The sequence below is a fragment of the Letharia lupina genome (genome assembly GCF_014066315.1).
Source record: "Letharia lupina isolate WasteWater1 chromosome Unknown contig_11, whole genome shotgun sequence".
In the NCBI taxonomy this organism is placed as follows: Eukaryota; Fungi; Ascomycota; class Lecanoromycetes; order Lecanorales; family Parmeliaceae; genus Letharia; species Letharia lupina.
In genome coordinates this window covers 664,947-687,614 of record NW_023502980.1, presented here as the reverse complement: position 1 = coordinate 687,614, position 22,668 = coordinate 664,947, and the positions used below count along the sequence as shown (strand labels likewise).

The following is a 22,668-nucleotide window of genomic DNA, read 5'->3' as shown; positions in this document are numbered from 1 at the left end:
GTACGGTGTGGATTCTGGAGCTGGGGTTGGGAGAAGAGGGAACGGGACATATGTGATGAGACAAAGGACGGAATGGGAATGCGCGGGATTCGGGCGGTCACGGCTGGGTTGGTATGTATATACAGAGCTCGCACGCATCAGTCAGTGTGACACACAGTAGATTTTTTTCTTTCTTTCCCCAAGTCTCTCATTTTCCATTGTCAAAAGCACCACCATTAATGATTACACCACTAGCTAAATGCAACAAGCATGCTTTCGAGCCAGCCGGTGGTCTCTCCCGCACCCGAAACTAGACTCCTCCGTCTGTAGAAAGCAACGACCTCGTCATCTGCGATGCGCGCATGTCCACTTCTCTCTCCATCATGGGTATCGATAGGTCGAAAGGCATCACGAACATGCTTTTTATGTATGACGGATTTATGCGAGGAAGATGGCAGCGAAGGCGGCGAGACCGGCGACGGCGATTGAGCTGCCGACGGTGCTGGCGGCGCCCTTGAAGGCGATGGGGGAGCCGGTCGCGGATGGTGGCTTGACACTAGAGTGCTTGTTAGATGCGGAAGTCTTGTGGGTAGGGAGTTTGGAGATGACTTACGCTCCGGTCGAGGCAGCAGCGGTTCCAGAGGGGGCAGCGGCACCAGCAGCTCCACCAGCGGGAACGCTGACAGGGGAGCCTGGGCTCGGGGGAAGCTTGCCGGATGGCGAGGCGGATCCAGATGCACCAGACTCGCCGGAGGATGGGGAGCCAGAGCCGGAGCTTGCAGAGCCGGAGGAACCTGACTCGCCGCTGGATGGAGAGCCGGAGCCAGAGCTTGAAGAGCCAGTTGAGCCAGCTGCTGCGGGGGTTGGGGTAGCGGTGACGGTGGAGTAGATGGTGACTGGGGTGCAAGATGGGCAGGTTGGGCATGCGGATGCGCCAACCTCGGCTGGGACAGCTGGAGAGCTTGAAACAGCTGGGACTGGGACGACTGGAACTGGGACGACTGGAGCAGGGGCCTTAGGAGAGCCGGTCGCGCCAGCCTGTCCTGGGACAGGGACAACTGGGCTGGATGGCGACGGGGTCGCAATAACGGGAGGGCTGACCAAGTAGGTAGAAGATGCACCAGCCTCGATGGGACTTGGGGTTGGGCTTGAGACGAAGGGCACTGGGACAACAGACGGGGTCTTGTGAGCCGGGCAGTTCTTGACGGTGGGAGCACAGCTGGTGAGGATCTCACCGATGGTGCTGAAGGCGGTGGCCTCAGCAGCCGGAGTCGGTGCTGGTGGTGCGGAGACCTGCTCTTGGACCTGGCCGTCAGAGAGCTCGTTGGCCATACCAGCCATGACGGCGGTGGCAGCGCTCAAGGCAGCGAGAGCGAATGAGTAACGCATTTTGAGTGATATTTAAATGTGTTGAGGTTTTTTGGGGGGAAAGAAGGGGTAATTGAGAGAGTGAGAAAGTGGTAAGTTATTAGAGAGCGTGTAGTATTGTAGTCTTTGGTTAAAGAGAGTGGATGACCGAAGTCTGAAAGCTGGCAAAGTGCAGATAATTTGTTTGAAGAGACAGAAGTTGGATAAAAGAAGAAAGAGAGAAAACTCAAGGCTGTGCGGCGGTAAGAGTGATCCTTATAGGAAGAGTGAAATTGCAGGTGATGATGGGTAATAGGGGATCCAGGAAGAAAGTTAGGCACGGCGCAAATTGCATGCACGTCGGCTCCACCATTGCGAGATTTGATTAGCAGGGAACGAAGATCCATGCTTAGCACCGTCATTTCCTGCAGGTACGCGGTCATTGGCTGATTGGCTGATTGGCTGAATCGGACTCATTTGAGAGGGAAAAGGTTTCAACCATCTCGTGTCTGGTCGAGTAACAAACATGTTGACTCTTGGCGTTGCAACAACAGCTTACGATATTTGTTACTGTCACAATCATACTGCTTCGCCGTGTAAGAGCGGTGAAACATGACGGATTGCAGCAGCTGCATGTCTGCATATGTACAATAAGTAGCAGGGTCCCCTGGGTCCCCTGTCTTTGTTGAAACGGATGCCAAATTTTGTCGGAGAAAAGTGCAGCGTGAAGTTGAAGTTTTAGCCTTGACTAGCCTGAATTAGCTAAGGCCAACATGACGATTACCCCTGAACTAATGCAAGCGCTCAAACAATAGCGCAGGAATCAAACAGCCTATCAGAACGCCATTCCAACTATTCTTTTCGACTACAAAGAGTATGGCTTTTTCCTTAAGAGTACAGAGTAAGGTACAACAGCTTTGCAATTTGAGCCTCGAAAGCCATTGAATATAAAAGTATTGTCCCTCGACAACGTCGCGTCGCGTATATTGTCCTCGCGGTGTCCAAGGCTTACGAGATGGCCTTGTCGGGTCTAGGCCCGGTAGGAGAAGACTGGTATTAAACGTACAATGATGAGCAAGGCACCATGAATTGGCTCCAGTCATGTCAACGTGACATGGAATTTATTTCTACATTCATCGAACAGCCTTTTATCACGCTTTGTAGAGTACCATGCTACGATACTGCATCACAATAACCAGCTGTGTTAAAGAGAGTGCCAGCAGCTTTGTCAAGGTTACCTGCGGTCAGCATCTTGTTGAAAACAACTGGTCCGTGACATCCAATCCTTACAACTGCCACCGGGCAAGCCTATTTAATGTGTCGCCTTTCCGGCATAGATCATGCCAGGTGAGTCGCCGTCTTGTACAACGGAGCCATTCTTAACACTTCATCCATCTCCCACTGTCGAGCTGGTGGAGCAACACTCTCTCGCACCACTCTCCGAACCCATACTCCACGCAAATGTTCTTGCTCTTAATGTTTCTCTCGCTGTGGCCTGGTCCTCTATTCGCTTGAAAATTTCCCCACTAATCCTTCAGAAACCCTCATTACGATGAAGACTCTTGACAAACCTCCTCCCTCTTCTACTCACTCTACGCGGGATCCCTCTTCGCATCGCACCTCGTCAACAGATCCTCGAACACACTCTTTCATTGAAGCTTCTTGACAAAGCTTCCCTCTCTTCCCCATTCTATGCCCAGAACTATCTCTACTTGCCTTCTTCTTCAGAATTCCGCCAGAGATCCGGCTCCACCTCTATTGCCTACTCCTTGCTGGGCCCTCCAGGCTTCGCAAAGACTGGGAACTCTCCTTTGCTTGACATCATCCAGAGCTTGCGGTCGCAAGCTGCAGATATCTCCCTCCCCTGGATATTGCCACCCTGCATACGACAAAAGTCGTGGATACGGAGGTCAGGGAAGTTTTTTACTATACGAATACCTTCGATCTACAGGTCCCTCCGAGCTCATCACAGTCGATCAAACCAAGTATTTTCCGTTTCTCAGCTCCCTCCCAGTCTATTAATTTCGACCAAAGAATAAAGGAATGGAAATTCACGCCGCTCTCCCGAAAGGCACTGGACCTCACCAGAGACAGGAACTTCGAAAAAAGCAAAAGTTCACCCTCACATCAAACTCTTAGCCTGATCAAAGAAGTCAAAGATCCCAAGGAATGGACCATCACGCCAGAGGCTTTTGACCTCATCAAAGACATCAACATCTCCTCCTCTGTCGTCGGCTTCACGGAAGCCGAAGGCTATGATTACAGTAAAGGTTCGCTCAGCGAAAAAAAAACATAGTCCGCCATCTCTTCCCTCCCAGTCGCAACGACAATCAATGATCGCCGCCCAGCCTACTACCGCGCCCTTGCAGCCAGCTGCCATCAACCGAGAAAGGACCTGCAACCCACACCTCGGTCCTGCGACCTCAACGCACGGAAAGATACCCCGGTGCCCATGTCGTTCAATCTCAGCCTCGAGAACAAGATCCCCAGATGACGGCGCCGCGAACGCATCCCGCTTTGGGATCGAAGAGGACCAGTCGCACGGAATGATTCGGCATCGCCGACGTTAGCACGAGCTAAGTGCGAGCATTCATTCATTCATTCATTCATTGTAGTGACGGACCCGGCCGGGTATTTATCCCATCATCTGCGTCGAGACCATACTCAACAGCGGCTACGTCACGCTCGAAGCCGTAGCTCCACCGACCAACCAACCAACCAAAACACATCTAGCTTCCCCTCTCTCTCTCTCTCTCTCTCGTATACCACACTGCAACACCCGTCATCTCCTCTCCCCGCTCCGGACGGGGATTGCCATACCTGAGACACAAGTCCAAACGGTGGATCCATGCGCACGATACGTAAAAAGACACGCACAATGACGCATCTCGAACCCAGCTCGGCTCGAACCGGCTCGGTGAAGTGCCTTGATAAAATTCCGTCGGCTGGATGATCCAAGAGCCCGGGCGAGCATCTTGAGTAAGTGAGCTACGTATATGAATGGGGAAATCATATGGGGCGATGGAAGTGGGCCCGGGGCGCGGGTTCTTTGAAGCCGAGTGTGACGGAAGAGGGAGGGTTTTGGGTTCGATGCGAGGGGAGAGGTGATCAACGGAGTGGATGGCTTTCGGAGTATGGGACGTAGGGGTGATCGGTCGCTGTATTAAAGTATGTTCCACGGTCGAATCATACATACAATGCAAGGCGCTCTATATCCTCAGACTTAGGTACAGTTGAGCCATATGAACACGAATTATGTAAGTCGGAGGAATGAAGCTTTGGCACCCTATAGTGCCTGAAGCCGGTGTCCTCCATTGCTATTATGAGATGCATTAACCTCCGCAGTCCTTTACATGGGTCACTGGCCACTCATGCCATGCATTTCGTCCGGGTGCTGCCCCTGGTCAGGGTCAAAAGTCGCAAATCCGTTCATGTCGCCCAGCTGCGCCATGTCCCACTCGAGCGTCATCGGCATCTGCCACAAATCCTGCGGCACGAAGGGCTGCTGAAACGAGCCCATATTGAATGAATCACCAGTATACTGCTGCCCATCCATATTGATGTCTTGGTACCCATTCATGCCGTTCGAGGGCGACGTCGTATTAGGGAAGTCAGCGCCTGAGAAATCGACGGGAAGATTCATGTCCGAGAAGCTAGGGGAGAAGCCCTGCAGATTAGGGTTAAAGGATTGGCTGTTTAGATCGCCGTTGAAGCCAGGGGTGAAGACGCTCTGGGGTGTGGGCGCGTTGTTTGATTGCGGTGTTTGTGGCGCGTTGCGTTTCTGTGGAATTTGTTGAGTGTGTTGTGCTGGGTCATCGTCATTGATCTTGCTGCTTCTTCGTTTTCGGCGGGAGTGAGATTCCTTGTCGCTTCTCTCAAGGACAACACGGGCAATACGCTCAAACTCGGCACATACGCCTAACATACGTTTGACTCCGCCTTGTTCTTCGGTAACGGCAAGGAGGGAGAGAAAGTTCACGACTTGGTTCATTAATTTGACATCAGAGCGGGTGCGGGCGTCTTGAGGATTTTGGAGAATATTTGCGAAGAGAGTGACCAGTGCTGAGACGGGAAAGTAAAGTATTAACCTGGAAAAATATCAGCAAGCTGGACGAACTTTGACTTGGTGTTCGAGACTCACCAGACGCAAGAGTAGTCACCCTTGGGAATGTATCGTATGAGGTGGATGGAAGCCCTTGCAGCTTGTACGCACAAGGCTGCTGACGAAAATACTCTCGGATTTAGTGGCCTAGCATTCAAGCCTTGAATTGCGTAATTCGATAGCCGGCTCGTCCAATATCCGTGGTGGACGGACATGCGATGGATGGTCGTCAAGCAATTGTAGTAGGCGAAGTGGAGGACAACAACGTGGAGGATCAACGGAGTATGAGATGCTTTGATCTCGTGCTCTGGTCGGAAATCAAGAGGTATGCTGTCTTTCCACTCTTCGAGTTCTTTGTCGAGTTCGCCAATAGTGTTCAGTAGAGCACCGTCGGACTGTTTTGAAGCTTTCGTAGAGTACAATTGCTTGTAAACCTTGCTCTCAATGACGGCAAAGGTGCACATGAACCTGAAAAGATTAGCTTTTCCCTTGCCGTCCGCCAGAGGTATGTTTCCAATATTGTCAGCGGGGTCGACTGTCGGCAAATCAACATTCATGTCATCGTCATCTTGCGCTGGCGGTCGACCCGATCTCAAGCAGATACTGGTTCACGTTAGTCATGAGAGATCAATTACACTCTGCTAAGCTTACTCCTTATCGAGGAGGTAGGCAATCCAGAATACCCGTTTCCGTTGCTCGATCTCGACTGAATTCAGATTGAAGCCTGAGCCGCGCTTGTGCAGGCCTATGCTATTCGCCAGCCGAATTGCGGCGGCGACCAGAAAAAAAGAAGGTTGAGGATTCGGAGTGCCCATTAGGAAGAGAGCCTGCGTACTTCAGGTCAGCGACGTAAATTTGTAATGTCTACGATGAGTTGTACCATGCCAAGGAGAGCTTGCACACTGAGAAGATCTGTATTCCGCATTGTAAGCTCGGTGAGTTGTCCCATTGCGTTCTTCAGATAGCCCCACGCCTTCTGATCGTCCTCTTGTGGCACCATGTTGCTCATTATTCGTAGTCGATGCCCGATAGCCAGAGCAACGTTAAGACTAGCCCACCACCCTGATCCTTCGTAAGGATTCCGTGAATAGTGTTTTCTTACCAAGTGCATGAATGTTGGTTCGTGGAAAAGCGGAAACATGCAATTGAAGTTCCCGAAAAAATCTTTGAGCAAGGACAGTGCCTCGTGTTCTGGCGGCAGTGGAACGAACGCCCTTTTCTCGAATAAATCATTGAAAACCTCAGGCTTCCAAAAATTCCATTTGACCTCGTTCACATCCGCCGAGGCTATCATGTCTTGAAAGGAGCTATCCCCAGTCTTTTCGTTGACCCATTGTATGCCTTTAGGAGAGAAAATGGAGAAGCCAGAGGAAGATCCTGTGACATGTAAGTGGCAATCTATGGCTGGCGAAACCAAGGTCCTACCGATATATCTTGTTTCACCGCAGTTATTTGTGACTAGCGAGCACATCATATCTGATAACTCCTCAACCGGCTCCCCATTTTCTTTTGGTGTTTCTGCAGAAGAGGCTACAGATTCTCGTGATGTTGGCAATCTGTCCGTTTGGGGGGTGTGGCGTGGGGAATCGAAGGTTCGCGGCTGACTCCCAGATTTGGAGGATACATCCGGGGTCCTTGTCGGTGTATCACCACTGCTTTGGCTGAAAGTCTTGTGTGCCAACCTTTTCTCTAGCGTACCTGGATCAGGCCCATCAACCATTGCCTTATTTGCTAAGAACCTTTCCTTCATTTTCTCTAGATCAGGCACATCTTCACTCTCTTCGTTGAGTATCCCGGAGAGCTTCAGTAGAGACTCCATCCGACCAAGACGGTTCTCTAATCCTTCGATGTACTTTGCGCTGCACTTTGATCAGCGTCCAGGAAGCCAGCAATTAAAGTGGACCACGTACCCTTTGGGAGGATTGCGCTTCTTCTCCACCTGAGTGAAGATACACTCTGTTTTGTAGTTGAGACAGTGTGAGCATGCCGGCATCTTCCCATCACACTTTATTTTCTTCTTTCGGCACATATCACACGCCTGACACCGTTGTCAATGCCCTCGGTCGACAGATTGGTAGTAGGGGCCAAGTACACACTCGAGCTATCCTCCTTCTCTTCGCGTCGTTACTCTCGTCATGACCTCCATCGTGATCCTGCCCATCACCGTCTGCGAAGTCGAAACTGGGCACCGTTGGCGAGTCGTTGCTCTCGTTCCCACCGAAGTATTGAGGGGGGGGATTTGTGAGAGGAGGGAGATCAAAGGAGTCGCGCTGATGGTGGGGCTGTTGATACTGATCCATAATGGTAGTGTGAGGCTATGAAGAGTCGAGATAGGATAGGAGTGGAGGATAGGAGTTGCGGTTAAGGCGAGGACATTTTCTCTCTGCTGACTGCCAAGCAGGTCAGTGCGGAGCTGTCGTGGGTGATGATTACAAAGCGAGAACGGTGAGACTGAAGGGTTCGTCACTCTATCATGATTGGTTGGAGCGTTGTTGACATTGGACAGAAAATGAGTACAACATGCGAGGATGCACTCATGTAAAGTAGGCTGCAATGATGCGTCGTGCACAATGGAGTATGATCAGTAAGCGCGCCCAAAGGATGATCGACAATCCCGTTCGAGTCTCGCCCAGCACGCCAGAAGTTTGAACCCTGAGCCTCGCTTAAACTCCTCTCTTCGCATTTAACTATCACCACGGAACCTGCGCTGAAGCTTCCAAAATGAATAGATGTAGTTGAGTAGCTTAGAGTCTCTTCTTCTATCTTTCCATAAGCCATACTCTATCTGGGCGGCGAAAGAAGAGCGCATCTAACGGGTAAACCTCGGGGTTCAGACTTCTGACGAGTGCTGCTGACATAGAAAACAGAATGAGTAGTACACAGTGTCAGATCCTCTAGACCACCATTTGATAAGACTATGTAAGTCACAAATGCATTATGCAAAGGAGGACGCCGGTAATTGGATGGGGAGGAATTGACATTCGGAAGGCCACCTCTCAGCGCAGCCGAGCTCGTGAAGCATCCTGAATTCCAACATGTGACATGGGCTCTAGATCCAGCAAAAAAGGGGAAAATTGCCGTTGCAGAGGGTCGAGGTGGGCCTATACAGATATCCTATCAGATTCATGGCAATGGTCCGACGAAGCTTGTGGTGGGTACTACGTCTTCTCATCACTTCTCCATCAAAGCAGAAAGAGCCCTGCGCTCTTCTGCGTCGAAGAGTGTTGGTACCAACGTAGAGATTGCATTGTCGAGTGGCAGATGATTTGAATAGAATTTCTTCCTCGGAAATTGATACAATTGCTAGTGGATTATGGGCTTAGCAAATTTCAAAACGACATGGCAACGGCAAACCAAAGACTTTGGCCATGGTCAAAACACGAATCGAGATCAGAGCACGAAGTATTCCTGTTTGATCTTTGACAACAGAGGCGTTGGAGAATCTGGCAAACCGCTAGTGCGTTACTCTACTTCTGAAATGGCAAAAGATACTTTGGAGCTCATCGATCATGTTGGATGGACATCTCAACGTCAATTGCATGTTATTGGAATTAGCTTGGGTGGTATGATTGGTCAGGAGCTTGTAATAATTTCATTCCAGTTTAATAAGGAAAGCTCCTTGCTGAGCCCAGATGTAGGCTTTGATGGTGCCTGAGAGGATAGCATCGTTAATTCTGATATCGACTGCACCAAGACTATTTAGTACAGTTGTCAGTGACCCCTCTCCCACGCCTCAACAAGACTGAAACTTCTAGGGCTGGTTACAAAACCTCAGAGATAGAGTAAATATGTTGTTCGCCACCCTTTCCTTTTAGTCCGTTGTAGCAGATGCCTAATCACTCAAACTTGCCCTTTAGTTTACCAAAAGCCATAGACGTTCAACTCGACTCCATAAAAGCACGCACATTCAGTCAGCCCTGGCTCAACGAAACAGACGCAGAAGGCCATTTTCCCACGAACGGCGACCGCTGGGCTGCCCAAGAACTGGCAAAACGACAAAATGTCGAGGGTTTCACGAAAAAGGGCTTCATTCTTCAAGCAATAGCTGTCAATTGGCATCACAAGAGCGCAGCGCAGCTGAAACAATTAGGGGATCAAGTGGGGAGAAACAGAATTCTGGTAATCCATGGGACAGAAGATCGAATGATCACGCAGCCGCACGGCGATTTGTTGGTGAAGGAGCTTGGTGGGGAGGAGAACGGTGTGACGCGGTGTGTGGCGGAGGGAAGGGGCCATGGATTACCAATGGAATGGAGAAGGGAACTTACAAAAGTGATTGCGATATTTGTGGAGAAGACGGGGAAATTGTAACGACGTGTGAGTCTGCACAGGACAGAGAAGCCCCGATGCTCCAGTGATTTGGACTGATCACCAAAAGGGGGCAAGAGAAGTAGCCACAAAGGTCGATTGTGGACTATTGACACCACGCATCCTTGTTGGGCCGTCACGCCAAGGTCGGCTAGAGTCATCGTTTCCCACGCCATTCCTTCACCAGCTCCACTGCCACTGCTATTGCGCTTTCAAGCAATTTGGTGGAATATAGGGAAATGGTGAGAAGGAAGCGAACGCGAAACGTGATTTTGGGTTTAGGAGGGGAGACATTTTGAACTCTAATCCCCGGGATATATCCATAGATGCTCTCCAAGTCGCCTCCCGTAAGCCTCAGCAACTCCATTAATGAGATCCCTGATCAGATATAATCGGTCGAAGCCGCCTTGTCGTCGTGCTCAAAGCCGCCAGTAAAGTGTCACTGGCAGATTCAACTCCACGCTATGCAGCAACCCATATGTTACAACCCAAATCGCGTATCTCATAAATGTCCCGAACTCTTCTCCAGCAACTCTTTCGCCTCATTCACTTTCGTAGCCAAATATGGACTTCCCCCTCTATCTGGATGGTTCAGCAGCATAAGTTGTCGATGATTTTTCCGTATTTTCTCTTTTGTAAGCATGCGCTCACTGTTCACCGAAAAGTCAGCTCTCCATCAGTGTATGTTTTGCTGTGCAAAGCATCGTACTTGAGCTGTAATATCAACGACGCCTCCCTTCTGTTCATCCTAGGCTCAAAGCCGCCTTTGTAGTAAGCCTTGCCCAAAGCGCGCGCGCCTGCTGCTCCACCGCGATATTTTCTGAATGCTACTAGGCCCGCTCGCCCCTGCGCATTCTTGTCACTAGATAGCTCGCTACCGCAAGAGGTGGATGAGGCTTACTAAGAACGCAGCAGCAGCAACTCCTACTCCCACTCCTATCACCGTCGCCATGCTTGAGCGGGACCTTTCTTCGGAAACCACTATCTTTAATGTGGTTTTAAGATCGAGAGAGGTCACTGCGTCACCAAGCTCGACATCCAGAACAGTAGTGGAAAGGACCTGGTTCAAGAGAGCGGCGATGTCGGATTTGCCCGCAAATGATAGACTAGCTTCAAAGAAGCTAGCGCCGGGCTTCAATATCTTCCGCTCTCGGTCTTGAAGATATTCGCACGAACTTTCCAGTATTTGCCTCCATATTTCTCATAAATCCACAGCCACGCAAAGATGAGGGTCGAAATCTGTCAGTGCTCCTCCTATATGAAAGTTATAGATATGGTACTAATACGTACGTTAGGTTACTTTTGTTCGCAGCCTATCTATCCCTCGGTACGCAAAATTCTGACATGAACGTCCCTGTTTGGAGTCATAATATATGCTTCGAGGACCTTCTTACTCGCGAAATCTGTCTTGCAACTTCACTCCTAGCCTCAAGAAACCAATGCTAACTCCTATATCTGCGTAGAAGGGTACATCTGCCGTCTTCTTCTCTGGATTCCTTCGGAGCTGACAGGGGCAGGTATAACCTTCGTGCGCAATGACGCCAAGCAATTCAAATTCTGCAGATGTACAGTCTCATTGATCCTCTCCTTGTGTGAAGCATGACGAAGTCGAGCCCAGCTGACACACTTGATAGCAAAATGCCACAAGAACGTATATTAGCCCATCAGCACGAATCTGCTTACCTGCTAAGTACCCCCACAGTTCAAGATGAAGCGCAACCCAAGGAAGCTGAAGTGGACCAAGGCGTTTCGTGTAACCTTTATTCCTGTCCCGATCCATTTACATGAAAAGCAGCTGACCTTACCGCCAGAAATCTGTTGGCAAGGAAATGACCGTTGACACCACCCTTCAATTTGCTGCCCGCCGCAACATCCCTGTCCGCTACGATCGCAACCTTGTGTCTGCAACGCTCAAAGCTATGCAACGAGTCTCGGAGATCCGGGCAAGGAGGGAGAGAGTCTTCTTCAAGAACCGCATGGCTGGTAATAAAGAGAGGGTGAGGGCTAGGAACAGGAAGTTGGTGGCTGAGAACGAACATCTATTGCCACGGCAAAGAGCAAGCGAGACAATGGCTGCAGAGATGGAAGAGCCGTTGGAAGTCGAGGCGATGGAGGTTCCGGTGCAAAAGGTGAAAGAGAAGAAGAGGGTGAAGCAGAGGATGAAGGTTGGGGGTGGCATGGAGGACAACATGGATGTAGACTGAAGTGCTGGTGCTTGATCCTCTACGATACTAATTTCAAAGCGTGGCGTTCGGACAACGATAGAAATGTTCTGTCTAGGATGCTAATTGTGGGCATCATAATCGAACCCTTCTTTCCCTAGATGTGCTTTTTCAGGCTCCGTCAATCCAATCTCTACATCCTTCTCCCGAGCCTCCAACGTATCTTTTTCTCCTCTTCTTTTCTCAGGTTCTGGAGTTCTGTAATTACCAGCCCCTCCTCGACCATAGTGTCCTAGCTCTGGAGGCTTGTTTTCCTGCAACGATGGAGTGACATCAATATTCGCAGTAGTGCCTGCTGCTAGCATATCTCTCGTCGTAAAATTTCCAGCACCACCACGACCGGATGTCGAGAACCTGCGACCCTGGCTTTCTAGATCTTCAATTCCTCCACCGGCAGCATTGCGCTGGGCTTCGACGTCCTGGAAAGTCGTCAACGCGGTGTGGTGAAACGGGCGACGAGTTTTCTCACCTTACTAGTCTCTTTGGAAGCCTTCTCCACGTCTTGTGGAGTGTAAAAGTTGCCAGCTCCTCCTCTTCCGACCTTTTGATATTCCATCATGCATTGGAAGAATTTCTAGGGTCCGGATATGGTATAAACGTCACCTTGCGCTGCAGCGCGTGGGGAACGTTGCCAAGGCCGTTTACCGATAGGACAGTCGCGGCAGAAAATATCCGTCGTTGGTCGCCACTACATCCTCGCATCTCTCTTTCGCATTGGTAGAGTGTTTCCCGAGAATCTCCATAGTTGTACATATTAACCCAGTCAACTGACCCAGGTCTCTGGATTGCCAAAGGGCGGAAGACTCCGAAAACCAAAGAGAGCCGTTACCACTGTTCTCCGCTTGCTCGTTTTGCCAACCACCTTCTTCATTGGTATATTACTTTTCCGAGTTCATGCAAGATTCGATGACTCTAATATCTGATCTCATTCACTGGTCAAAGACGTAGCAGACTCAGGACCTTACTCCCTCACCTCCTGAATTCTCCCCATCCTTTTAGAATATCTGCTTTGACTACCTTTGTTATTCCCCATCAAGTCTCAGCGAAAGAGTTTCAAATTCTCAAGCATGGTTTCACGAAAGAGCCATCCTAAAAGCCGCAATGGTTGTGCTAATTGCAAGAAGAGGCGAATTAAGGTAAAAGCAATCCCAATGCCCCAATCTTCCCGGCTCTCTTATGTTTGATCGTACCTTGCAAAAGTGTCTACGTTTGTCGTTACTGACACTTTATAATCTTTGCTGCTGTCAGTGTGACGAAATAAGACCTCGATGCTCCAACTGCGAGAAACACTCGATAACCTGCGACTTCTCCTCACACGCGCCTAAGAGCTCTTCAACATCTTCGCCGCAAGAACTTCGACACCGTAATTCGGATGCTAAATCAGTACCGTCGGTGCAAGGCAGCTCGACCGACCAATCTCCGGCACTGCTTCAGGCTCAGCAGTCTCTATTCGATGGTCCAAGATCCCATTTGCCGCCCCTACAGATGGCGGAACTCGAGCTTTTACATCACTTTACCACCGAAACCTGCTACACCCTTTCGGACCGGTCTGAATCACACGAACTATGGAGGGTCACTGTTCCCCAGGTAGCTTTTCAACACGACTTCCTGATGCGAGGTATACTGGCCATATCTGCACTTCACCTTGGCTGTCTGAGACCGGACAGACAGACCGATTGGGGTCATGTAGCCGCCAAGCAGCAAGACGCTGCGCTAAGTTCTTTCCGAAAGATCATGACAAACATGGACGAATCGAACTGCGATGCTTTCCTTGCACTCTCTTCACTGATAGTGGTTTACGGCTTCGAGTCTCCCAAGGCTTCTCACAGCCTCGGCATGTTCGACTATAAGGGTCAAGATTCTGATGAATGGCTTCCACTTATCCGTGGAGTCAACTCGATTATCATGTCCGTTTGGCCCTGGATCAAGAACGGTCGGCTAAGTGGCCTTCTTCATGACCACATCCAGGAGCCGCCTCAGACCGAGCTACCGAGTGTTCTGAGTGAGCAACTCACACACCTTGCGGACATGTGCGATCGCGCTTCCGGTGGACCCGAGGCGGTCAACGCCTACAAAGCCGCTCTTGAAACGCTCAGAGTCTCGTTTGTAAGGATGAACAATAGGCCCCCTTACGAATGTGAAGTTTCTATAGCGTTCTTATGGCCGGTCATGATACCGCAGGAGTATATAATGATGTTAAACGAGAAGAGGCCAGAGGCACTCGTCATACTGGCTCACTACTGTGTCATTCTCCACCATCTTGATGACTACTGGTGGATGAGAGGATGGGCAATGCATATCATCGATAACATCCACCGCGAACTCGACGAGAATTGGCTCTACTTTGTCCAATGGCCCACCAATGTCATCTCCGTCGACCAGAAGGTCCTCACGGACGGGACTTTGCAGAATCCGATTTCCGGAAATCGTGTCAGCAACAACTTCAATACAGCGATAGATTCGTCACTGAATATTCCGAATGAAGAGGCCAAAGCCGGAAATGACCGATGAAGGCCGCGGACTCAATACGTCCTCCAATATACTATCAATCACGAGGCGACTCGGCCGAGATTGCGTCCGCTGTCTATTTGAGCAACGTCCAATGGGTCTCTCGGGTCGTCGTTCATTTGCTTCGATCTTGCTGTCTCACGGATTCTACTGCATACGTGTTCGACTGCCACACTCACCACCACACAGCGCGCACCATAATTTCCACACAGCCTTGAGCTTTGCTGAAGGGTGGTATCATGATTCCCAGTGTGGAATCTACGGGAAGGAGGAAACGTGATCTAGGGCTAAAACGGCGAGATGCTTCGGAGGCTGCGATTGGATCTCCACTCGATAGCGCGATGGCTTGCGATGGCGTGCATCGTGACCGAGGAATCGCGGAGAGCACCCACCCTAAAAATCGATTTCGTTGGTCAACACGTTTTTGACTTGTGGGCCGTGCTCCCTAGCGTTCTTCGTGGAGAGCGTTGAATCGAGACATACATTGGGAGATTTTACGGAGAAAAATAATGCTGATGAAGCGAAACATGCAAGAAGCAGGAGAATTGCACGACTACGATGAGATGGATTTCATTGGACTTCCCCGTTTGAGCTTCGGGTTGCCCGCATTAGACAGGACACTTGTGAGGACGGAGGAATGATCAGCGTGGGGCGCTCTGCCTAAGTCGGGCTAGGCAGATCATGTTCTAGCCTCAGGTACCGTATTTAGGTATGGGGATTGGCAGCAGGACCCGAGGTGAAATGGTTTGTGCTTCGGACGAACATGACATGGTGGTGGTGGAGAGAAGTAACATGACACAAGGACTGGAACAACGTACGTACAAGTATGATGATGAATGATGATTATGATTATGATTCGAATCGTGAGCATGTATCGTGACCATTCAAAGCGTTGGGAAGGAGGGATGTCCCGCATTGGAGGAATTGAAGATTGCCATGGTTCTTGCGCAATTGATAGGAGTAGCAGCGCGTGATTGGGTTCGGAGCATCTGCTGACCCTAAGTAACCACCAGTTAGCGGCTCAGGTAGCGTAGGGATCGCCCCCAAAGTCTAGGCAGGTCCCCCCCCCTCTTTAGCCTGCCCTCTCTTCCCAATTCCTAAAGTACCTTACGTGCACCACCCCCGCAGCTGGCTGCCACTAAGGTAGTGCACCTGCGAAAGCCTTTCATTATTATGATTATGATTATTATTATTTTATTTCTTTCCCAGAATAATCCTTCTTCTCTCTTTAATTGTCCTTGTGCTACCATCTCATTCATCAGCCTCTCATTCCTTCCGTCCATCACTCTTAGCACAATTGCATTGCCGAGAGCAGATTCCCTGGTCTCAGCCTGCGCCTCCGTCTCCATCAGGAATCAACAAGGCTACCACCAGCGGGTTTTTGACAGCTACCCTTCTCTGATGAGAAACCGTGCTCACTCATTGCCACTAACAATACAATCTACTGCATCATAGAGCACAATACTCCACACCTGCTCCGACTCTGTTTGCTTCGAAACACGAGCAATCCTCAGACGTGTGTCACCTGCAATCTCGAAAACAGCCCCGAGATCACGAATGTTGCCTATTACCTAAATCCGGTCAACTTCTACATCTGTGGCTCTCTAGGTCTGGCTTGTTGATCAGAGCCATCGACCAAGAGAGCCAATATACTCCACAATGGCCAGCTACAAGGTATTCCCCCCTTCACCTCAAAGACAAATAATCCTCCGACTAATGATTATTCGAGCAGGAACCACAGGTCAACCGCCCTCAGAGCTCCCACAGACTCTCGGTGACCTCTACGCCCTCCTCCAATACGCCAATTCGTCATGCTACATCGAGATACCACTCTCACTCGGTCTCTCTCGGGGCTGTCAATCCGTCCCACCGAATTACCAGACGCAAGAGCATGAATGCAAGTACATTCAACAACGTCGCCGTCATTGCAGCTGCACTCAATGATATGGACGACAAGGGTTCCGCTCCCTCGAAACGCGGAAGCCTGAACTTGAAGACCGCTGCAAGTAGCCGAGGCGTCGAGTCTAGCAGATATGGTGGTTCTAGAGGTGACAGATATCCTCTGGGTGGGCTCGCAAGCAACAACGAGAATGCCAATGAAGAAGCAATGGACGACGAAGGATCCGTTATCGAGGATGACTTTCTACCAAGTGAGAATGTGAGCACCGGATCGAAAGCAAGAGCCAGGCGTGCAAGCGAAGGCTCATACCTCACAAAGGGCGAGGGTAAAAGATCAAGTGGTGAACTTAGATGCGAGAAATGTGGAAAGGGTTACAAGCATAGCAGCTGTTTGACGAAGCACCTGTCAGTATTTCCTGGTCTTCCCGTCATCCAGCTGTTTGCTTTTACCATTCTTCCCTTTGTGTCCAGGTCTCTCCGAGTATGAATACTCTTTGGTATCCGGTCCGCTCCGACGTCCAAGAGCTCTGTTGTTGACATTTACTGTTTGCAGGTGGGAGCACACTCCTGAGTGGATATTAACATCAAAGCTTCTTATATCCAAGCATCAGCAAGTCCAATTGCTTCAAGCTGCCTCGGTACTGGTTGGAATGAACCAAGAGACAACAGCAGCCGAAGACACGACGAAGCCATCAGAGAGCGACCACTCATCTGCTTCTCCTGCCGCATCGGGATTCTCGGACGTAAGAGAAGAAGAATACTATATTAGCTCAGCTGAGACCACGCCTCCTCCCATGAACGAACATTACGCCATGGTAGAGGATGCAGACAGCAGTCGAAGCAAACGACATAGCGGCAACAGCTCATCATTCTCGAGGTCGTACCAATCTGCTCCGTCATTCTCGCTGCCCGCTGGTAGCAATTTAAGCCAATACCACCAGCAACGAAGACCATCTTCATCTGGCGTTGCATCTGCAGAGGTAGATGAGGAAGAGGCGGGCTTGGTGGCTGCTGTTGAATCCTTGTGCAGCTTTGGTACCTCAAGGAATGGCTTTGTCCCATTTCCTGATGATGTCCCGCCGGTGCCCCCTGTGCCTGCTAAGTACCGCGAATATAACGTCAACAGGCTATCCGGCAATTTGGGACAACTCCCCGAATTAGCCTTGTCAGCCCCATCCTATCAATCGCTCTCCGATGAACAAGATATGAAGAAGGGGAACAGCCACATTGTCCACGTTCACGAGGACTACGATTACGATGACCACTCCATCTCTCACGGGCGAAGTGACGAAGAGGACGATGGGATTTTCGGGGCAATGGAGGGTGTAACTCACGAGCGCCTTCCCCGTGCGTGACCCAAAACGGCCACGCACACCAAGAAAGTCTTGACCTTCCCAGAAAATCCGTGACATGAAAATCACTCAAGACAAGAGTTTTCACGACACTCCCGTTTGTCCCATTTGTCTTTGGATATTACCATGTAACGATGCATTATACGCCCCAAGCATGGTGCATCCTGTCTCCGCAGACCAACCTCCAGCACCGAAGAGTGGACCTTCTTGTAAAGTCCACGAGGTTAAAGTGGAGATTGGTTTTCAGCGTCGAGCAGACACCCCCTCGTATCTTCGTTTCCAGGGCTTGTGTTGGGTATACATTCTGTCCAAATGATAGCAATACATGTCAAATTTACATAAGTTCTTGCCTCACTCGTGTGAAGACTTTCTGGTAGACTAGTTCTTACTCACAATTTGGTTACTTTTGAGACTTGCACTCATTCTTTGCTTTTCTCCCCTCACTACTGAAATCTACACCCCTCAGAAGTATTCACCACTCACGTTGATTTTTTCCATTCCTTCCGTTCTGCCTTTCACAAATTTATGAATCTCTATTTCTCACTCTTTGCCCACCAATTCACATCCTTCAGAAACATTCACCATACCGCATCCTCTACCATTTAAACCCCCCAAATCTCCAAAACTTCTTTCCCTTTCCGACTCATGTACAACCCAAAGCCACCAACACCATGTACCCTCTACTCTCCTTGTCTTCGATCAGTGGCATCGATGTCCTATACCCTAACTGAATATATGTGTTTCAGATCCAATACCTTCGGCAGCAGACTTGTCTACCTGATACATCTTCGAGAACGCGTCGTCGAGAGAAGGGCCCGCAAGGCAGTAATCTTCCTCAATGCAAGCGAGGCGCTCTCACCACATCATCTGAATACCGGTCGCCAGTACCAGCCCCTCCCCGCCCATGGTCCCTAGATGGAAAAAGACATCAAAGTCCACATCCCCCGGTCCCCGTTCGCTTCAGCCTCCACAGCTCCATCCATCCCCACCACCGATGGATCTTGCAAGGCGGCGGTCGACGGCCGGAAGCAGGGATTCGGTCGTGCTTACGGAGGACGGATAAACCGCCAACGGCGATTTTCGTAGATTACCCCCATCGAGCTCGTTCATGGCGAAAGCGAGGGCGAGACGGACCTGCGAGGCGACGTTGGCTCAGTGGCGTGAGGGTCGCTTCCGGGGGGGTAATGGGAAGGAAAGAGGTTGCGATACCGGGAGTTGAATGTTGCGTGGCTGAAGGAGGGACGGGGGGTCCTGGCTGATGGGATTTCCCCGTCGTTACCTCGAGTCGAGGCCCAACCGGAGGAGATGCCAAAAACCCATAAGCGTGCCAAAGCTAAGAAAGCGGAGGAGGCCGGACCCAGGCCCTCACACTGTCAATAGGGGAAAGATGCCCAAGGCTACAAAATCCAAGGCCACCGACGCCCTGGACGGATTGGCTAGAGTGACAAGGTCGACTTCAGAGAAAGACTCGTGTTCGTTGATCGTAGTGGGAGGACGCTGTTTCGTTTGGACTCCGAGCCTGGGAGTGTGGATGCGAAGGAGAAGGCGGCAGACTCCCATCAGGAGTCCCTTGGCGAAGTGAAAGCCGACCTCCACGACGCTGTTGCCCATCAGGCCTTTGACCCTCCGCTGGCCGGAGAGGAGCCGCAGCGCCTTCCCCGAACCCACCGCGGCGAAGAAATATTTCCGGTCCTCGTTCCCGCTCACGGGCAGCTCGGGCAGAGATAAAGGACCTTCCTGTCAACGGCGAGAGCTACAGATGGGAAAAGGGGGGGGTGTCGAAGCTACCAGGAAGGCATTGGAAAGCGTGTTGACGAGGGAGAAACTCACCGGCGAGGCAATATCTTTTCGGGCCAGGGCTGTGGTGTTCAACAGGCAGGCTGGCGCGTACGACGCCGCTGCTTAGGATTTGACTATAGGGTCTGTGGCTGTGACGGTCGAGTGCAGCACGCCACTCCGTACACCCTCCTGTCAGAAATGAAAAAGCGTCTTTTCAGTATGTCACCCTCGGCTGCTGCATCTTGACAAGAGCAGATAGAAATCTTACGGTCCATTTGTCGGCTATGGTATGAATCTGATCGCCATGTGAGGGTTCATGCTCCCCGCCATAGGGTTCCGCTTTTTGGAATATGTGCCAGGTGGAAATGCTATGCTCGATCTCGTCCATTTCCGCATCGAGGCGTCGCTCCACAAGCTGGAGAATATGTACTCGGATATGTAGCTTCTGTGGGGTGAATCTGTCGGACGCAATCGTCCACAGGGTTTACCCATTCCCTTGTGCTTGTGAGAGAGACGATCAGATCCTGACCCCCGATGCTCATGCACCCGTGGTATCTAACATCGCATCGGACGCCGGTGGTGGCCGTCGAGACTGAGGTATTAAACGCTCGCACTATATATCCCCTCGACTTGAACGGTGAGAGACTCTCCATACAGCCTGGGAAAGCGCAGACACTGCCTTCTCGTTCATTCGTTGGTGCTGAGAAGTTCTGCCCACCACAGATATACAGCAAGGAGTGGTTGACTCACTCACTATGACATGGGGCGTTGGTACAATCTCCACGCGTATGGTGTTTCTGGGAATCCTGACCGAGTACTGTGTAGCTTCCAGAGCTCGGCCCTCGTACCCATACGGGCGAAGACCGTCTGGAGCAGTACGATCGCTGCTGCAACATGCGACGATCTGTCAGTCACAGCGTGTTGCGGAGCCGGTGGCAGGACAAGTTCCAGCTAGCTGGCGGTATCGGGGCACAGGCCGAGGGCTCCGCTCACCCATATTTCAGACGCGAAGCGCATGTCGGGCCCATGGAGCCAGACGCAGCCTATCTTGCTGAAGAGCGAGGGAATCTTTTCTGCTATCTATGTGGTTCTCCTGATAGCCGACTGACTCATTGATTGCAGCTGGGAATGGCCGGTATGGGCAGCAGGTACATGGAGGAGAGGATGTGCAAGTTGGTGAGCGCCTGTCCATATCTGGGGCCGACTCCGTATGTAAAATGCCTTGCTGCTTCCGACGCATCCACTCCCGCTGTCTTCGAGGATGGTCGATCGAGATCAAATAATTGCACTGGGATATTCGCCATGGGTGCGTCGATCTCACTCGCACGGAGGCGGAGTTTCAGGTTTATTACGAGTGTGAGTGTGGAAGCCGCTCGCCATTGTCATTCAAGGGTGACACGATAACGACGGTCTCTTTTGTAAGGAAGAAAATTGGTTTCGAGACGATCGAGCACACTCCTGTATTCGACAGTGCGCTGGAGGTGGAGCCCCGGAATAATTATAGGTTTAGGTTGAGAGGATCGGAAATGGAAGATTGAGTTGGGCATCGAGGTACCACGACCAAACCAGCAACGAACACGACATGGAGGTCACTTGAGGGAACAAATTCCGGCTTATGCAAGCGCTGAACCATACCCGTCGAGAGAACATTTGCTTGGCCGGTGGCCTTCCTTACTTACTCCACAGGCACTCGTACTCAGATCGGGGTTTCGTGGACAATGGCCGCTGTGGATCCTTTTGGCCTGATGACTCATCCGTGAGTCCTCCCTCCGTGGCGCTGTGGATGGAAGTCGCCAAGGTACTGTCGGAGGACACATCGCTGAAGCCAACGGGCCCACCTCTATCTACCTAGGAAGGTCATCACGTTGTTATGGGACCGCTTGATTAAGATGACATCGTCTGCGCCTCTGGAAGAGCATCTGAACGGATGTGTTGCCGAGTAGGAAATGAGTCCTCCTACGATCAAGCAGCCATGTCACGAAGACCCGCGCGTGTATCCTGTTGGAGCGATGTGGAGGGGTATTTTAAGGCGACAACTGCTGCGTGAAGACTTGAGGCTCGGATTCGTTATCATCCGTCTTAGACTTGCTGATTCAGATGGCCGCGAATGAAACGATGACCGTGTTCGCGCCGCCCGAAAAGGCAGCTGACGTGGGCGTGACTCCGATCGCAGCGATATTGAGAGCGCCGTTGGCTCCGCCCGGAGCGCAGAGACGGCGCTGGCTCTCAGGATAGCTCAGACGATGGCAAGATGTCTGGGAAGAAAGAAGTGCACGGGCCGAGAAAGCCGAGACATTCGCAGGATCAACATAATCCACATCAGTATGGACGTGCATTATAAACATAGAGGGTGCGAATCAGGAACCTTTGAATCTTGGAGAAAGGCCACAATACCACACCTGACGAAGCCTATCGGCTCTGCTTGAGAAGAAGAGAGAGAGCAACATTGGGCGGATGGCTTGGCCGAATACAGTGGGAAAAGCGGGAGATGAAAGATTCAGCGTTAGAAGAACGAGCGAATGAGCACGTTCCTTTCCCAGGCAAGAAAGCCGTCAGAAAGCGCAAAATGGCTGCAGGATCGCCTAATGCGGAGCCCGAAGCTGGCCACGGCGGCGCGAAATCACACCCTACCTTGTTCCATGCGTAAAAGTACTATGTGGCAATCACGGTGTGATGGTGGACGAATTCATAAGCTTGTATATCGGTGAAGAGGGTATCTCGGAGATCATTGAACAGGCCTTCGAGGTCACGGATCCGGAGTCCCGGGAATTGCTGGCACTTGGCCAATCCGAAAGAGCAGAGGCAGCCAAGAGGATATTACAGCCATCGGACGTTTTCTCAAGCGACATGCGAGTATTGAATGTTCCCGCAGGAGCTGCATTGTGGGAAGAATTCCGCCGTACGTTTCCCAAAGATACGGTCGATGAATCAATCTATTGACCACGTCATGAGATATAATGGGTCTGTCGCGCGCGGGTGAAAAGGATGCTATCAAGAACCGAGTAGCAACGCAGCACGAAAAGCGAGGTCTATCGAAAAGGCCACTCGACCTTGTTCTGTGCAGCAGCGTGGGAGCGGGAAAGTACTCGGGAAATAGCGTCGTGTTGGCGTCGCGAAAGACGGAGAATGCAGGGAGTACTTATGCGCATCGTTGACGCAGTCAGTATTGATA

General features: G+C 50.9%; 9 protein-coding genes across 9 annotated transcripts; 6 read left to right on the top strand and 3 right to left on the bottom strand.

Annotated features, from left to right (window-relative positions):
- Window positions 1-417: 417 nt before the first annotated feature.
- Window positions 418-1,368, bottom strand: HO133_000770 (uncharacterized protein; the record flags this gene model as incomplete). Its single annotated transcript, XM_037291707.1, has 3 exons — window positions 418-535; window positions 593-1,142; window positions 1,215-1,368. The coding sequence occupies 3 exons, from the start codon at window positions 1,366-1,368 to the stop codon at window positions 418-420; spliced, it is 822 nt and encodes a 273-aa protein (XP_037152069.1).
- Window positions 1,369-4,684: 3,316 nt separating this feature from the next.
- On the bottom strand, window positions 4,685-7,728 carry HO133_000769 (uncharacterized protein; the record flags this gene model as incomplete). The annotated part of the gene is made up of 7 exons (XM_037291706.1): window positions 4,685-5,414; window positions 5,468-6,031; window positions 6,080-6,255; window positions 6,309-6,805; window positions 6,854-7,287; window positions 7,339-7,466; window positions 7,525-7,728. 7 exons carry the CDS (start codon window positions 7,726-7,728, stop codon window positions 4,685-4,687), a joined length of 2,733 nt encoding a protein of 910 aa, XP_037152068.1.
- A 270-nt stretch (window positions 7,729-7,998) lies between these two features.
- Window positions 7,999-8,693, top strand: HO133_000768 (uncharacterized protein; the record flags this gene model as incomplete). The annotated part of the gene is made up of 3 exons (XM_037291705.1): window positions 7,999-8,012; window positions 8,327-8,347; window positions 8,417-8,693. 3 exons carry the CDS (start codon window positions 7,999-8,001, stop codon window positions 8,691-8,693), a joined length of 312 nt encoding a protein of 103 aa, XP_037152067.1.
- Window positions 8,694-8,906: 213 nt separating this feature from the next.
- Window positions 8,907-9,739, top strand: HO133_000767 (uncharacterized protein; the record flags this gene model as incomplete). The annotated part of the gene is made up of 2 exons (XM_037291704.1): window positions 8,907-9,075; window positions 9,303-9,739. The coding sequence occupies 2 exons, from the start codon at window positions 8,907-8,909 to the stop codon at window positions 9,737-9,739; spliced, it is 606 nt and encodes a 201-aa protein (XP_037152066.1).
- Window positions 9,740-11,444: 1,705 nt separating this feature from the next.
- HO133_000766 (uncharacterized protein) lies at window positions 11,445-11,940 on the top strand (the record flags this gene model as incomplete). The annotated part of the gene is made up of 2 exons (XM_037291703.1): window positions 11,445-11,489; window positions 11,548-11,940. The coding sequence occupies 2 exons, from the start codon at window positions 11,445-11,447 to the stop codon at window positions 11,938-11,940; spliced, it is 438 nt and encodes a 145-aa protein (XP_037152065.1).
- Window positions 11,941-12,020: 80 nt separating this feature from the next.
- On the bottom strand, window positions 12,021-12,517 carry HO133_000765 (uncharacterized protein; the record flags this gene model as incomplete). Its single annotated transcript, XM_037291702.1, has 2 exons — window positions 12,021-12,377; window positions 12,428-12,517. 2 exons carry the CDS (start codon window positions 12,515-12,517, stop codon window positions 12,021-12,023), a joined length of 447 nt encoding a protein of 148 aa, XP_037152064.1.
- Window positions 12,518-13,443: 926 nt separating this feature from the next.
- Window positions 13,444-14,469, top strand: HO133_000764 (uncharacterized protein; the record flags this gene model as incomplete). The annotated part of the gene is made up of 1 exon (XM_037291701.1): window positions 13,444-14,469. The coding sequence occupies one exon, from the start codon at window positions 13,444-13,446 to the stop codon at window positions 14,467-14,469; it is 1,026 nt and encodes a 341-aa protein (XP_037152063.1).
- A 1,656-nt stretch (window positions 14,470-16,125) lies between these two features.
- HO133_000763 (uncharacterized protein) lies at window positions 16,126-19,445 on the top strand (the record flags this gene model as incomplete). Its single annotated transcript, XM_037291700.1, has 5 exons — window positions 16,126-16,140; window positions 16,199-16,770; window positions 16,919-17,716; window positions 18,464-18,601; window positions 19,205-19,445. The coding sequence occupies 5 exons, from the start codon at window positions 16,126-16,128 to the stop codon at window positions 19,443-19,445; spliced, it is 1,764 nt and encodes a 587-aa protein (XP_037152062.1).
- A 2,617-nt stretch (window positions 19,446-22,062) lies between these two features.
- On the top strand, window positions 22,063-22,436 carry HO133_000762 (uncharacterized protein; the record flags this gene model as incomplete). The annotated part of the gene is made up of 2 exons (XM_037291699.1): window positions 22,063-22,139; window positions 22,190-22,436. 2 exons carry the CDS (start codon window positions 22,063-22,065, stop codon window positions 22,434-22,436), a joined length of 324 nt encoding a protein of 107 aa, XP_037152061.1.
- Between the last annotated feature and the right edge of the window lie 232 nt (window positions 22,437-22,668).